Below are 16700 nucleotides of genomic sequence, written 5' to 3'. Positions count from 1 at the left end.
GCTTTTGGGACTTATAAACTGTTTACTTCTGGATTTTTCTACTTAGTTTCGGAGCACAGTTAACTATGAGTACCTGAGAACAAAGAAAACAGAAGGTGAGGGGGTTCCTAAGGACCGTGAGGATGTAAGTAAACATAATGGCATTGAACGAGCATCCTCACATACAGTTAACATGATTAATAGTATGTTTGGACATAATACAAAAGGAGAGAGACAGAGGGGGAGGGGGAAGGGAGAGAGGGAGAGGGGAAGGGAGAGGGAAATGTGTAGGGAAGGGGAGACGGAAAGGGGGAGAGAGAAGGAACGAGGTAGTGAGGGAGGGAGGGAGGGAGGGAGGGAGGGAGGGAGAGAGAGAGAGAGAGAGAGAGAGAGAGAGAGAGAGAAATAGCCACCATGCAACCTAAGTATTAAATCCACAGGACAAACCGACAGGCCATTGCTAAGAGTCTATTTCCTCTTCCATTACAAAAAAAAAAAAAAAAAGACTGTAACAAACTTGATGTACTTAATTCTTCACTTTGGAAATAGCTCGCTCACGAGGCCAATGAACATTTTCTAAGGTTGGCAAATATCCGGGAGGGATGGAGAACAGTATTTTCTGTCAGTCCTGGGAGGTTTAAATTTATCAAATAGACAGGCATCTCCCCTTAGCCCTGAGCTCTCCTCAGGATGAGCAGCTATCCAGGAGGGCTGGAGTAGAGGAGTCTTTGGCCAGACCCACAGAGAATTGGGATTCATAAGCTTCAGATATGCTAACCAAAGGGTACTTCTCACTGGACTGGAGGGGCCTCTCTCTCCATGAAACAATTCTTTCTGACAGGAACAGGGAGATGTTTAATAATATGCAGACACATCTGGACATAGGCAAGGGAGGCTGGAAGAGCAAAGACAATGTGGAGCCCCATAAACTGCTGGGCGCAAGAGAGCATGGTGCCCCTTCTGTAAAGATGACAGAATGATGCTCGTCCTGAAGCACCAGCTGATCCTACTCAGGTCGCCACTTCTGGGCCCCTCAGAACAGATACTGCTCGCATCCTGCACAGCTGGCACACTGGAAGCTCAGCCTGGCAGGGGTCCAGGGCACAGCCCGGGCACTGGATGGATGGGAGGCTGGGGAGAGTAGACCTCTCCGGCTCAAGGTGCTAGGGTCTGCATAATCCCAATACTACAGGACAATGAGGAAAGGGAGCGACCGCTCGCTCCACTGTACCAATAAAGAAGCCTGGGCTGGTCTTCACTAAAACACAGGCATTTCGGACAAAATAGGAGGGTCAGACGGAATAATCAGTCCTGTTGGGGCAGAGGAGAACATTGTCTGTGTTCTACCTGGCTCTTCCTAATCAGTGCACTCGGGAATTTATTTCTTATGTGTGCTTGGCTCCAGGCTAATGCTCTGCTCTTCCTGACAGCATCCTGTCAGGCACAGGTATGGGTATCAGTGGACGAACATAATGCTTCTTCGTGAAGTTCTTCCTCTCTGGCTTCTCTCGTGCGTCATCCCTTTTACCTCACTGGTAAAGAGCTGAGTCAGCAGGAATCTCTTGTCCGCAGCCCAGTGCAACCCGGCTATCGAAAACCAAGTGTGCAGATGCCTGGACCATGGCTCAGTCCCAAGCTCAGCAAGTAGAGATGCCACCCAAACTATTGCCCTGGAGATCGTCAGAAAGGGAAGCGTTTCTTCAAAAAATAGAAATGAAAGAAGAAAAGAAGGAAGGCGGGGTAGGGATAGGAAGAAGATACTTTCGGGAATTCAAACACCAACTTTTCAAATGCACGACACAAATACAATGCCGGAGATCTAACTCCTTCAGAATGAAGGGAAGTGTCATGTGCATTATCAGCCTTGGCCGTCTCAACGGTCTAATGAGTATTTCTTATCATCTTTGTCTTTGTTTACCCATGGGCTCAGAGAGGTCCACTGCCAAACTCAGAATCAGGCAACAAGAGCAGACAGAATATGTACCAAAGCTGTCATTCTCAACCTCCATGGTCCAGAACGACAAAGAATATGGTCAAAGCCCAAAAGCTGAGGGCTTGCGCCATGCAGATCTACAGCTCTTGCTTGCAATGGTGTTGACCAATCAGGATACTGAAGGACAAGTCATTTTGAGGACACGTGCTTTTGATGTGAGATGATGTAGGGGTGCTTATACATTCTTCCCATGGTTTGGGTGGTGGTCAGATTTCACGTTGAGTAACCGTGTTCGGCTCTTATGAGGGGACAGAATCTTGCTTTAGTTCTGGTTGATCTCTAGCATCAGTACCTTGCCGACCCCCTGCTCACATGAAAAGGGAACAAACCTTGGTCTTCAGCTCTTCTCTGGCTCCCACAGTTTCTTGGGATGAATAATATCTGTCTATGTTTATTTTTTTTTACAGCATTTAGTTTTATCCTTATCTATTTTGGGCAAACCTTATTGATCTTCCCTTGGCAATGGAGACAGAGAGATTCCTTTTAAAACAAAGTTAATAAATCTATGAATTGATTTAGAGAAAAATTTTCAATATTAATGAAATCTTAAAGGCTTTAAAAATTAAATAAGAAGGGCATAGAGTGAGAGCAGGCAAAGAGTGACAGGGGTTTGGAAAGGAGCGCCGTGCATGGTTCAGCACAAGGTCAGTGCTGCGAGCTGAAGGTTTGTGAACCTCTGAACCCCACAAGATGGCATTGGGAGGTACAGACTCGGGGAGGAAGGTGGAGCACCTCCCCCCACCTCCATGGATGACCGTATTGCCCCTAGGAGGAACATTGAAAGAGAGATTGTCTCTTGCTCTTTGCCGTTTGAAGACACAGTAAGAAGGAAACCTCTGAAAGGAGGGAGGGTGCCCTTTAGAAGAACTTGATGCTGTGGACACAGTGGTTGTGAGCTTCTGGCTTCTAGAATTGTGGAAAATGAGGCTGTAACACAGCATTCTGGCCATGAGATTAATGTCCCACATGGATCAGGCAAGTGTCAGAGATATCACAGAGAGGGTGTCAACAGTTCTCCACATTGCTTACCAATGAGGTGTGTCTGCTGGTATTCTCATTAATAGGGCAAAATGCCTGACAACATTAAACAACATTAAAATGGGAGGATTTATTTCTGCTTACAGCCTCAGAGAGCTTAGTCCAGTCAGTGTTCATGTGGCCCTGAGCACTTGGGCAAAAACATCATGGACGTGGGAACATGTGATAGAGAAGCTTCTTCACCTCATTTCTGACTAGAAGCTAAGCAAGAAACAGAAAAGACTGAGGCAACACAGCCTCAACCACATGCCCCAAATGACCTACTTCCTCTGAGCGGGCCTCATCTCCTAAAGTTTCCCTGACCTCCCAAAATAGGAACACCGTCTTGGGACTGAGCATTTAAACATGAGCCTTTGTGGGACACTAAATACTCAAACCATAATAACAGCGTATCCTGTGTCCCACACAGCTGACACCTTCTGTCCTCGTAGCCACCCTCAGATCTCACATAACGATGATCCAGAATCATAGAGACTATGCGATAATCTTAGTCTGCATAGGGAGGGAAGGGGTGAGTGGTAATTCCTTCAGAGGTTTAAACTAAAACTTTATATTTATATTTATAAGGGAGCACTTGCAGGATTAGCCTATCTGTTTGGTTTTAGTTAACCCTGCCTACCCATAAAATGTAGTGGTCTTAACAAGTTTACATAGTCCTGTTGTGCCAACTAGATAAACTCTGGGGGACAGTGTCTGTAAAATCATACTTACTAAAGCACCTCTCTCTCTCTCTCTCTCTCTCCTCTCTCTCTCTCTCTCTCTCTCTCTCTCTCTCTCTCTCTCTCTCTCTCTCTCTCGACAAGGTTTCACTGTATAGCCTTGGCTGTCCTGGAACTCACTATGTAGATTAGGCTGGCCTGGAATTTATAAAGATCTGCCTGCCTCTGCCTCCTAAATGCTGGGATTAAAGGTACTGGCCCCCACCTCCCAGCCATGCCTCATTTTTCAGTTGGATGGAAGTTCCAACTAGGACAGTTTGGACTCTCTAATTGGGCAGCCAGAATTAGTCTTTTCTAGTTGTTACAGGTATCTATTGGTGCGCAACAAATCATTCCAAAGCATCACAGACTGCACCATTAATAGACATTCATATTTCACACATGGTGTCTGTGATTAAGAAACATAGGAATGGGCTGCTCAGCTTGGGGATTCTGGCTTGGGGCCATGTTGGTAGCTTCCGTCAAAACAGGAGCCAGCTGCAGGCATCCAGGGTTTGGTTAGTGCTCTGGGAATCCACTTCCAAGATGGCTCCCTCATGTGGAAAGAGGAAGTGGCTGGATTCTGCTCCACGAAGGTGACTGAGTATGCTCACAGCATGGCAGCAGAGTGAGCCCAGGAGGGAAAGGCAGAATATCAGTGTCTTTGATGGACATCAGAAAGTGCATCCAGTGATCTCTGCAGATCCTGCTGGCTGTATAGTCAGTGAACTTCCATATTGGAGAAGACTATGCTAAGACAGCAAGACCTGGAGCAGAGGATCATGGGACCATCATAGATTCTGGGTTCCTTGTTCACCATTCCAAGGCTATCTCTGGTAGGTGCTTGATTGTGTTTTAAAAGAGGACTGTATGGCTGTGCTTATGTGCCATACATTTGTGTTATGAGCTAGCTGGGGAAACAAACCTAGTTATATTTGAGTCTCAGAGTCATTATTCTGGGAGCTTGGGGACAGGAGGAAAAACACAAACATACAGAAAACACATTACATTACAACAATACACACACATGCATCTGTACACACACACACACACACACACACACACACACACAGCTGAAGTTTAACCAATCAGTACAAAGCACCAATAGCTAATGAGCCTCCTATAGGGATATTATTAATACCTCAGTACACTAAAAATAATTTCTTTCCCCAGCTTTCTCTGTGTTTGGCAGGGTGTCTGGCTCTAGTCCATCTTTTAATGGCCTAAAGTAAACTATTGCCTAACTAATCTTTTTATAGAATCTTGGACTCAGTAAACTTCAGAGCACCCTGAATTATGCCTAAGGGTCTTCTGGAGTTCTGTCCTGTCTCAATAGCCTTCACTCTGGCTTCCAGAGCTGTCCATTTTGTTGATTTGGTGGGGAGGGAGGTTCAAATACACATTAAATAAGACTACTTTTGAAAATAAACAAAAGCATCCACAAAATGCCACGTACATGACAGGGCCAGTTGGAAAGGACAAAGTGCATGAGGTCAAGATCCCTGCAAAAGTCTGACTGAAATGCACCCCAGGTTCCTCCTTGGACCAACTGGGGGTGCTGTTCTGTGAGTTTGAGAAGGTGGGACCAACTTGGAGGGAGTGGACCAAGAAAGGTTGGGACTGGACGGTTACAGTCTAGCCTCTGACTTTCTTTCTCTGCTTCTTGGTTCTCAGAAGTGAGAAGTCCCAGTCACATGGCCCCACCATCATGAACCCCGCCATGCCCTCTTTTCTTGAGTTTCTTCTACCAGGTAACGGACCACAGTGAGGGGGAGGATGAATACAATCTGCAGCTGTCACAAGTCGTCCATGTTCAAGTTCCCCTAGCATGAGTTCCTCATTCATGACTGCTCCCTTGCCCTTTTCACCCCACTCATGCCTGTGAGGCTGAGAGCTCTCAGCTAAAGCTCCTGAGGGAGGGCTTCAGCTTCGGAGAGGTGCTATGAGCATAACAGTCACTGGTGGCTGGAGCAAGGAGAGGGGCGGCAGAGGTTAAATAATTGCTACCAAAAGACAGTTGATTATGTTCCCGTCTTCCACAGCAGAGTAGGGAGATGCTGCTCGACACAAGTCATTTATACATCACAAACAAAGTCAAGAGGAGAGGAACTTGAAGGTCCTCCAACCCAAAGAAGCTTGAGAAAAGCTGATTCAAATGGCTGGAGCATTGCTCAATGAATCCATGGATCTAATGATCACACTGTACTCCAAAAAATACCTGCAATTCTTAAGTCCCAAACAAAGATTTCAAACCGTGCAATTTCATTTTTAAGGACACACACAGGATGTCAGTAGTGGCCCCTCAGCATGTGTTCTCTCAGTCAGTCCTGAGAGCAGCCCTGTGAGGCTGTAGTACTTAGTAACAGGATTAGTACTTGGATAAAGAAACACCATATAGGTGAGGACCGGGACTCTTCAATGGCGGAATGGCATAGGGGATGTCTTGAAACTGCTCCTACGTGTGTCCTTTTACAAGAATGACATTGACATATGTAAAGGGTGCTGCAGTCCAATTTGAAGGAGCTATGATCATGTCTCTGGAAGGTTCCCTTCTCCAGTAAAAAAGGGTTAACTTTCCAGGTGGTAAGTTGACTGGGAATTCCCGTGGAAGGGAAGGAGGGACACCTGAGTAGCTCAGGGCAAGATGATTTACCAGCTAATGTAGGGATGTTGAACAGTATATGAACATCATTTACTGGCATACAGCTATCCTGGTAGGTATTACCTAATGAACATTTCTACCCATGCCACATCATCACACAGACTTAAGATAATTAGCATTGAAAGCCCCTATCATTCCAAAGTAGTGCATGGCCCAAGGGTTGGGCAACCAGGTCCCGGGCCTGCTTTACACAAACCCAGAATCTAGAATATGTTGCCCAATGTATTCTTTATCATTATGTGCAAGAGTGTTTAACCCCCCCCCCCAGAAAAACAAAACAACAACAACAAAAAAAAAACAGAAACCACTGTAGCTCATGATATGTGTGGATATGTGTTTGTTTGCTCTCTCTCTCCCCCCCCCCCCCCTGTATATTGTTTGGAAGCAATAAGCGGGTAAGAGCAAACCTGTACCCAGGCATGGCACCCCCTCTCCAGCAGATGAAGAACACAGTGGTACAAATACTGTAAGCGAGTTATCAGCCTCTGCTCAGTAACTGGAGCTCCTGACCATGACCCCTCAGTTCTCTCAAAGAAGGCCTGCAGACCATCCCAAGCAGCTTGCTAGGGTCAGAAGCCCAGGTGATCATGAGAATATCTCCTTCTGGTTTTTTAACCAACCAACCAACCAACCAACCAACCAACCAACCAACCTCAACAAAGAACCATTAGTTATACAGCTCAGTGGTTAGAGCAGATACAAAAATATAAAGACCCGAGTTTGTATGTAAATACTGGATGGCCACAGTGAAAAGACCAGCCATGTACATGAATTCTAGGTTTGCTAGAAAGACCTTACCTCAATTAGTAAGGTCAAAAGATGATCAAGGATGATTAACAACATCAACCTTGGGTCTTCTTCTGTGTACACACATGTGCAGGCACACACACACACACACACACACACACACACACACACACAAAAGAAAGATAAAATGTGCACACATATACAGAAGGAAACCTATAACTAACTATACCAGTGTATTCACCTGTGCCGAGGCTCTCCCTGCGACTTACAATGCCCAATTTCCATGCTTTGGGATACATCCAGAACTTTTGAAGGCTTCATTCATCTCTAGTTGGTGGGTCAGAACATGAATGTTTTCCTTAATGAACATTAATTGTTGGGATGAAAGAAAAAAAATGTCCCAAGGATACAGCATTCAAGAAGAAAAGCAAAAGGAAACAGCACATATGAAGAAAGGCTTGGCTTTTTTTTTCATTCTGGGTCTGTCTTTTTAGAAGCACTAATCTAGCAATGTGTAATGAACGAGCCATTCACCTATTCAATAGCTATAACATGGGTGCTTGCTAACCTAACACATTGATTTCAGGCTGTCTGCAGTCACACTGAATGCCTGCTTCCTGCAAATTTACTAAGTACTGGTCCAGTTCACTGACTGCGGACAGAGGAAGTCAGCAACTGTGATGACAGGACAGGAGGTGGGACTTCCGGGGGAAGTGGGACTTCCTGGGGGAAGGACTTCTGGAGTAGAAACTGAGTATGGCTTCTCCATGGGCCAACTTCGCTCCTGTTTTCTGTTGCATTTGCTCTAACTTCTTTGTTTAAACAATGCAAAAAGGACTTTGAAGTTCTTTCTGTATGCTGGTCTGTTTTTCTCCAGCTTTTGGCTCATTGTAGACTATTTACTATTGATGGGAAGAGGAGAGGTAAGGAGTGAATGAGAGAAAAGGAAAAGAGAAGAGAGTGTTACAGAGGAAAGGGGGAAGGGAGAGGGGAAAGAGGAAAGGAGATGGGGTGAGGGGATGGGGAAGGGGGAGGAAGGAGGGAAAGGGGACTCTGATAGTCATTAGGCCAGAAAGCATTTGGTTGGTCAACAGCAGAACCCTTCTGGAAGTCTCACTTGTAGATTTCCTATTGAGGATTCTCAGAGTGCAGAAAATAAAATTCGATATCAAATAACCACGTGGGATATGTTTGTGAGCTTGAGGTGTTAAAGGCACAGTTTATAAAAAGCCTAGTTAAATATAGGAAGTACAGTTGCATTCCAGGTAACTCGAGATTTGAACATCCAATACGGCTTTAATGCGGGCAATCTAGTTGGCCCATTTTCACAGCTGTATAATATATTGAATCTATTTTAAGATCTGTAATTTTCCCTCCTTAGCTATTTCTCAACGAGACCCGAAAAACATTTCCTCTCGCCTGATTCATGCTCCGTTATTTTCCACATGCACATTCTTCACTTTTATTTTTCTCTACTAAAATAAATATTTACCTAGTTTATATACCCCTAACAGTAAGGGGGGGGAAAGCAATAAATAAACACCGAACGCTTCACGCTGATCTAACGGTCTATCAACTCCAAACCTAAATATTGAATATCCTGGTCCCCATCCCACACTGTTGTTAACATTGTAACTTAATGTAAAAAGCTATGGGGTTATTAAAGGTATTAATGTTTTAATTTGAGCTCTTAAAAGCTCCCTTCCCCCTTTTCTCTCTTCATGGCAGGGAATATAAGTCATTTGGGGCTCAGTTTCCTCTTCTGTGCAGTGGGACCACTGCCACTCCTGGACCAGCCCTGATGTGTGGGAGGGGAGCATCCCATAAATGTGCCTAGCTTGCCCAATGAGAACTCCCACATAGCTGGGCTGTGTTCAGCGATTGATAATTTTAGACTGCACTTGGCTAACTGCTTTCTTCTTGCTGCTATGGGTAAGCCCTGCGTTCCTTGGTTTCATCCAGGTTTGGGTTTCACTGTGGCCCCAAGGAGTATAAAGATGAATTATTTGATTGTGAGGAGATATAAGATATCGTGTGTCAGGCTGCTTTGCAAATCAATTCTCTTCCCCAAGATGCTCCTTCCTGCTTGAGATATACAACTTTGCACGGATTCTGGCGGCATCTGTGTTTGTCATGTCAGAGGGCAAGGTACATGCAGAGGGAATATCACTGAGTGATGTAATCCGAGCGCACATGAGAAAACAGCCGCAGAGGGGGAACCCTTCAGAATGGCCCTGACAGCACCTCAAATAAGCACTTGCCTAATCTCCCCGCTGATTTCTATCTGGGTTCAGTGACTTCACTCAGCTGCCGGCTGCTAACCAGTTAGGGCACGCTGATGATCCTGTCCACACTGTAATAAGATCTAGGGCCTTTCCCAGAGAAAATTAGACTTGTTGCTGAGGTGGGGTGTGACCCTGCGAGAACAGTGCACCTCACCGTTAGTAGGGGCTGGGTTACTTTTATTCTGTTTATCAGCGAATCCCACAGGGGTGGCACGGAGAATGTCCAGCAAAGGGAAGGTGGAGACAAGCAAATGACTGACCAGCAAGGAAACATCACTTCAAACCAACAGAAAATAGTAATAGCTACTTATAACCTTTGGGCTGCTTTATAGATCCTGGTGATGAGCTGCTTATAAGGGTGTAGACAGGCTTCATTTGGCCATCAGATGTATACTGATTTGTCTTCTTTAATAACCTGGAGACAGAGCTATGGCATGGCTCTGGCATGGAGGACATTCTAATCTCTGTCATGCTGTTTCCATGACAGGACTGCCATATAAAGTCATGGGCTTATATTCTAGGTCAGGAGAACTAGAAAATGAGGGGGGTATATAATGTATACAATGCCCCCCTGGAGCCCTATTCCACATAAAGTTCCCCAATGTTTTCCTTTACATTCTTGGGTGCTAGCATCATTATTCTTGTGTTAGTAATGACTGGAACACAAGTGCTACCCTGCCACACAGCACATGGTCTAATGAGTGAGTCACTCACTGGAAGGTAGCGTATACGGCACGGACACACTGCACAGTGGGGTAATACAGTTCTGAGTTAGACAGAATGTGATAGCTTGAGAGTGTACCATGCTGCTTAGAGTACACAATCCCAAATTACACACATCCCATTCTGGAGCCCAAGCAACACCATTGCCTGAAATAGAAGCAGGGGTTAAGCAAGCCACATCTTATGATTGATTGTACTTGGAGGGCTGGAGAGATGGCTTGGTGGTTAGGAGTACTTCCTCCTCCTTCAGAGGACTGTAGTCTTGTTCCCAATACCCATATCTGATGGCTCACGTAACTCAAGCCCCAAGTGGGTGTGACACCCTACAATAATACTGAAATCATGTGCACATGTGCACACGCACAATCTCGTCTTTAACACTTGGTCTCCAGCCATCAGTGTTGTTTTGGAAGGATCTAGGAGAAAAAGCTGAGGCACTGTGGGGGGAGGAGGCCAATGGGATGGGCCTTGGAGTTTTACAGCCCATTACCATTTCCTATCTGCTTTCTGTTTCCTGACTACGGATGAACCTCCATCAGTCGTCTCTCACTTCTGCTGACAAGCCTTCCTCCCATGATGGATGGCATCCCCTTGGACTAAAAGAAACCTTCCTTCCTGAAGTTGGTCAGGTGAGTCACGGGGTTTAGAAAAGTTAACTAATGCACCCCAGCTCCTAAGATCATCCTGCTGATTTTGGACCCAAGCATACGTCAGCTTTTGGTTGGACACTGCTTTGATAAGTGGCCCAACACCCATGCATTATCTAGGCCAAAAGGTGCTCTTGGACCAATTCCAGGCTGGCTTTCCTGAGTCATGACTTCCTCGGAGTCAGGTCTCCTCTCCAAGTACAGTTGTAAGTGGAGACATATTCTGGGTTTTCCCTGTGTCCTTCCCAATCAGGGGCTGAGGCAGGCCTCTGCTCACAGAGGCTTAAGCCAGGACTGGAAGGAACAGCAGACGAATTTGCTTTCCTTGGCTCCATTCTGTCACAATATACATTCCTCCTATTAAAATATAGTGTGTTTTTCCAAATGGCATGATCTACTTCAATCGCTGTATTTCATCTGTCATCTAGCCCCCTACCTACTCTGAACACTGGTCTTGGAACCATTTGGGGAGAAGGGAAATGAAAAAAGAAGAAGAAGAGAAATATATGATGGGGGTGTGGCTGTGAGGGGGTGGGTGTCTATGAAAATTTATGTGCTGAAAAGCAGCTGTAAAATGTTTAATGTTTCAATGAACGTTTTATGTTTACAATAAAAAATCCTCTAGCCAAGAAGGGCTTTAAAAGTTATAATTCTAGACAGTGCCAAAGGAAAAAGGCAAAAGGAACAGATTCTCAAAGCGTTCTCCAGGGATTAACAACTCCCACCCCAACACACACACACACACACACACACACACACACACACACACACACACACACACAACCACTAAACAATAAAAGGATCTCTCTTCACAGGATGGGTTTAGCACTGGGCTCAATGGTGAGTGAAACCGGGAAAAGCAGCCATGGCACCAAGGGTGATGACCAACAAGAGTGGAAATTTTACTCATTTCTTCTGAAGTCAAGCATCCATGGCATGAAGCCTCGGCAATCCAGGCTCTGGAAGGAGAGGTAGAAGGAACAGTTCAAGACACTTGGTTGAGCCAGCTGCTTGTTCAGACCTGACTAGTTAATCACTTCACCAACAGTGAGACTGATCATCTGTATTAGGCTGGGTTCTTTCAGGATGGAGCCTGCACGAAGAGTCCCTGACTTTGACAGTGAGACTCAGGTTCAAGTTCAACATCCATTCTAAGGGTTATCACTGTGGCCCCATGGGTAAAGGCCCTTGCCACCAAACCTGACAGCCTTAGTTCAATCCTTGGGATACACAAGGTGAAAGGAGAGGGCTGTCCCCCAGAAGTTGTCTCCTACCTGCAACCCACAAACACATGTCCTTCAGCACGAAAATCTCACAAATCCCCATTCTAACTGGGTTGGCCTTAGTGTGATTTTTTTTGTGTGTTATGCTGGGTAAAAGCCAGAATTCTGAGAACACCAGTGAACTGCTCTACAACTGAGCTATATATCCAGTTTTCTGTTTGATCATTTGTTTTTGAGACAAGATCTCACTAGGTAGGCCAGGCTGTCTTTGACTTCATGGTCATCTTGCCTTAGTCTCTGGAATGATGGGATGGCAGGTGTACACTACCATGCCCATATTTTAGTGAGTTCTTTAGCCACTCAGGATCCAGTGTCTTCATCAACTAAAGGCACACAGAAGCACAATAGGTGTCATTATCACCTATCTGCTGCTGTTCCCTCTCTACTCATCACACCTCTCAGAAATATTTTAGGTATTTAAATTCTTCAATGGACACTGCTTCTTGGCGAGCATGTACTGAGTCTTCGCCATCTTGCTCACAAACCTTGTTTTGGGTACAGAGCATAGTGCAAGTAATCTCCTTAGGATAATAAAGAGAGAAGGCAGAAAAAGTCATTTCCATGGTGACAGAGAACAGACCCGTGGCCTCCAGAGGCTAATGGAGCTCCTGACTTCTATAAGACACACGGCAACATTTAGTCTCTCATGCACAATGTCTGTGACCTGTGTGGTGGCTTGAAGGAGAGTGACCCTGTTAGACTCATTTGTTTGCATATTTGAACCCCAGTTGGTGGAACTGTTAGGGAAGGATTAGGGTCTACAGCCTTGTACAGGGAGATGTGTCACTGATGGCAGGCTTTGAGGTTTCAAAATGCTGTCTCTGTCTTTAACTTGCAGTTAAAGAGGTGAGCTCTCAGCTATTCCTGCCGCCCTGCTCTGCCATTATGGACTCCAACCCTCTAAAACCATCAATTTAAATGAAACACTTTCTAAATTGCTTTGGTCATGGTATTTTATCACACCAATAGAAAAGTAACTCAGACATCCTGCCAACCTTCTTGCTTGAGAACTGTCTCAACTATGAATGACCTGTTCAGAGATGAAGCCTTAGAGACTGTCACCACAGTTTAGTGGCTTCCAGGGAGAAAGGAGGGTTCTTCCTGTTTATGAACCTGAGTGTGCCTGGCTCCTGCTTGAGATGGAAACACAGTCTGGGTCAGGGGCAGAGAAACGATACTCATGAGAGACCCCGAGGAAGTGCCGTATGCCAACTCCATTTCCTTCCCTCTGGGAGTCCCAGGAAGAGAGTGGCCACTCCCATGATGGGTCACCCTATCTAGAAGGTCCTTAGCTTTTACTATAGTAGGATGGTCCCTGTGACAAGCTGGCTAGTTGCTTGGCTCTCTGTGAAGTTTCACAAGCACACCAGATACACAGAGATAGTGGATGAAACTCGTATCATCAAGCAAAGAGAAAAGAAAACTAGGCTGCTGAAACTCTTGAGAAATGAGGCCTCAGGGCCACGTCTGAGACTATGTAGATATAAACAGTTAAATTCATGATGCACTGTGGGCTGGCTAGACTGCTGCAGAGTAGTGACTTATATGAACCATGAGTATATACATATTTACTCATGCATACATATGCATGCATATACACACACTCATACATACCTCATACATACATACACATACAAAAACACATATGCACACACATGTATACATATGCACACACAAACACATACGTGCCCACACAGGTACACACACACACACACACACACACACACACACACACACACAATACCTATATATCTACACAAGAAGTATTTATTACTACATATACATTACAAAGCAGTAAAATGAATATGAACTAAAACAGGCTGTGATAAAAGGTATATACAAGTAGGAAAGTCTGGTTTCTTCCAATACCCTTGGTCAGGGTCACAAAGCTTCCCTATCAAAAATAGAAAGGTACCAGCTATCCAGTCACATTCAGAATGCTTCTTTACTAAGAAATCATTGTTGGTGTGATTCACATGATTCAAATGCATGTGGGCATCTTTTTCTTTGCTAAATCTGGCAAAGCTCAGGGGTCAGTAAATGTTCTCGTTAATACAGAAAGGACCATAGTGAATACTCCAGGCTTTTGCAGAACCAACTTTGTCACATATTGAGCTAATTCATAATCATGAGAAGGAGCACCAGGCAGTCCCTACATAAATAAGCTATCTCTGTTTTAATAAAACTTTATTTACAGAGCCAAGAACACGTGGGTATTAGCCATAGGTTAGAGCTGTGATGCCCCTGCCCTGGGGAATCACAGAGGTACATCCCATGAGAGAGACTCCTGGTCTGTAAGACACAGAGCCTGTACTTACAGATCTCCAATAACATGGCCTTATATTGAAAAGGGGGAGATGGTGGACAGTTTGTGCTTCCTATAGGGTTTCAAGTCACGGTCTATGAACAGCCAGAGAATGATAAGAGCTTCATTTAAAACTGGGGAGGCTGAGATGGGGAATGAAGCTTTCTAACCACACATACACATGTACACATGCATACACATGCATACACATGCATAAACATGTATACACATGCATACATGCACATGCACAGACGCACACACCATGCATATATGCATACATGTGTATGCATATACAAACACATATGCATACACATGTGTATATATATCACACACTTGTACACATATGCACACACACACATGTGCCCACACAGGTGTACACACACACACATCTCAACTGTGTACTCTGGCGGACTAGCCTTTAGTGTGTCAAATTAAAAGCTTCCCTACCTCAATTACTAGCAATTCAATCGGCCAATTGGCAGCCATAACACATTAACCTTTCTGCCAAATCAATTTCACCAAGTCCCCTTCCAGCACTCAGAGAAATTAAATGGCATCCCTATGCCTGTGAGGAGGGGTGTGCTGTCTGCACTGCCCACTCTAGCTTCCCGTCCTCACCTGGAACTCTTAGCATAGTTCCTGACCAGGGCCCTTCTCTTCACCAGAATGCCAGGAGCCTGCCTCGAGCTGTTTCCCCAGCCTACAAGCAGCTGGGTAGAAAGGTCCATGGCAGTAGATGCTGCCAACCACTGTCCACAGCGTAGGCTTCAAGAACCTCAGCAGCAGAGCTGGTTCTGCTTGGGATAAACCTGCAGAACCTTGCTGTCACAGGTCCTGGTGATGAGTACATTCACCTGGACACTGGCCCAAGCCATTACTGAAGTCACATGGGTGTTGTAGGAGACCCGAGCAAGATCCAGCCATTCTTGCAACCTCTGGCCAGTGGTACCTGGGCTGGCTTCCTAAGAATGGGCGGTCACGTCTGGAGGTGGTGGCGCATACTTTTGATGCCAGCACTCCAGAGGCAGAGGCAGGAGGATCTCTGAGTTTGAGGCCAGCCTGGTCTACAGAGCAAGTTCCAGGTTAGTCGGGGCTACGTAGAGAAACCTTGTTTCAAAAGAAAACAAGGGGCTGGGGATTTAGTTCAGTGGTAGAGCGCTTACCTAGGAAGCGCAAGGCCCTGGGTTCGGTCCCCAGCTCCGAAAAAAAAAAAAAAAGAACCAAAAAAAAAAAAAAAGAAAACAAAACACAACACAAAACAAAAAGAACATGAAGTCTCAGAAGATAAGGCTCTTTTCTAGCCAGGTGCAGACAAAGCAACAAGGTGATCAATTAAAACCCACCATAATAATAATAAAAAGTATGAAGGACTGCTTGTGGATGAGCCAGAACAAGAAGCCTCTTTACACACACTTACACACACACACACACACACACACACCACCACCACCACCACCACCACCACCACCACCACCACCTTATAGAGGTGAGAGAATACACATATGTTTGTATTATAAGATGCCAGGAGCTTTGGTGCAGTACAAGTCTCATTATTTCAAAATTATCTCGTGCCATCCCACTGGCCAGCTAGAACCCAGATTCTTCATTTATAAAGCCCAGAGTCATATACAGAGAGAATCTTCTAATTACAAGTTTTATAAAAATGCTGATTTTTATGTCTGATTACAATGGTAATGAAATTGTAGTCAGGATGATGGCCCCCTCACATGCATGCCTCATATTTAATATTAGAACGGGGAACGGGGTCTCCTCAACTCCGCAGCTTCCGGAGTCAAGAAATGACTGCCTCTTCCCCCTCAATGACAACTTTGGGAACTTTTATGAGACACGCTCGGGGCCTTGGAAAATGTCACTTTTGCCTAACAGAGCTCTTTCTTAGGGAGACAGGATCAGAACCTTGGACTTGGAGGAAGTGGCATCTGCCACTTGGAAGGCTACCCCGAATTGCTTGAGGCCTTAAGAAGGCAGCCTTGACTGTGACAGACCTCCCTGTTGGTCTGGACTCACAGAAGCATGTTAATACCTTTCTCTGGGGATGGGGGAACGGATTGAAAGAAAAAAATAGTGATAATGGGGAAATGGGATTGTGTTGCCAGGGTAAAGGGCAAGTGAGAGAAGAGTAACAACTCAGACGACACTTCTGCAGCTATGCGCTTGTAAACATGAGTTTCTGTGAGGTCAGATCAGGGGAGGGGGAGCAGTGGGAGTCACCCAAGGAACAGGGTGCCAGCATGTCCTCTGTGACACCTGGCTTTCAAACCTTCTTTTGATGTACCCCAGTAAATATGAATGCTTCAGGTCACCTCCTCCCCCACTCTT

At 45.3% G+C, this 16700-nt stretch overlaps 1 protein-coding gene and 1 long non-coding RNA gene across 11 annotated transcripts in view; one reads left to right on the top strand and one right to left on the bottom strand.

The window, feature by feature from the left end:
* Window positions 1-16700, bottom strand: part of Wwox (WW domain-containing oxidoreductase) — a 927977-nt gene that overhangs the window by 382167 nt on the left and 529110 nt on the right. For 3 of the 10 annotated variants that reach the window (XM_087594235.1, XM_087594238.1, XM_087594252.1), the window contains one exon: window positions 11405-11731. Coding sequence is in view for 2 of the 3 variants with exons in the window: in XM_087594238.1 (XP_087450364.1) it covers window positions 11675-11731 (57 nt within the window). In the remaining variant the exon portion in view is untranslated. 10 annotated transcript variants of the gene reach the window in all.
* On the top strand, window positions 7834-15475 carry LOC147999475 (uncharacterized). The gene is made up of 3 exons (XR_015644182.1): window positions 7834-8040; window positions 10665-10754; window positions 11588-15475. It is a non-coding gene; the product is annotated as an uncharacterized LOC147999475 (long non-coding RNA).

The sequence above is a fragment of the Rattus norvegicus genome, chromosome 19, assembly GCF_021556685.1.
Source record: "Rattus norvegicus strain SHRSP/BbbUtx chromosome 19, alternate assembly SHRSP_T2T, whole genome shotgun sequence".
NCBI lineage: Eukaryota > Metazoa > Chordata > Mammalia > Rodentia > Muridae > Rattus > Rattus norvegicus.
This window is presented reverse-complemented; position numbering and strand designations above follow the sequence as displayed.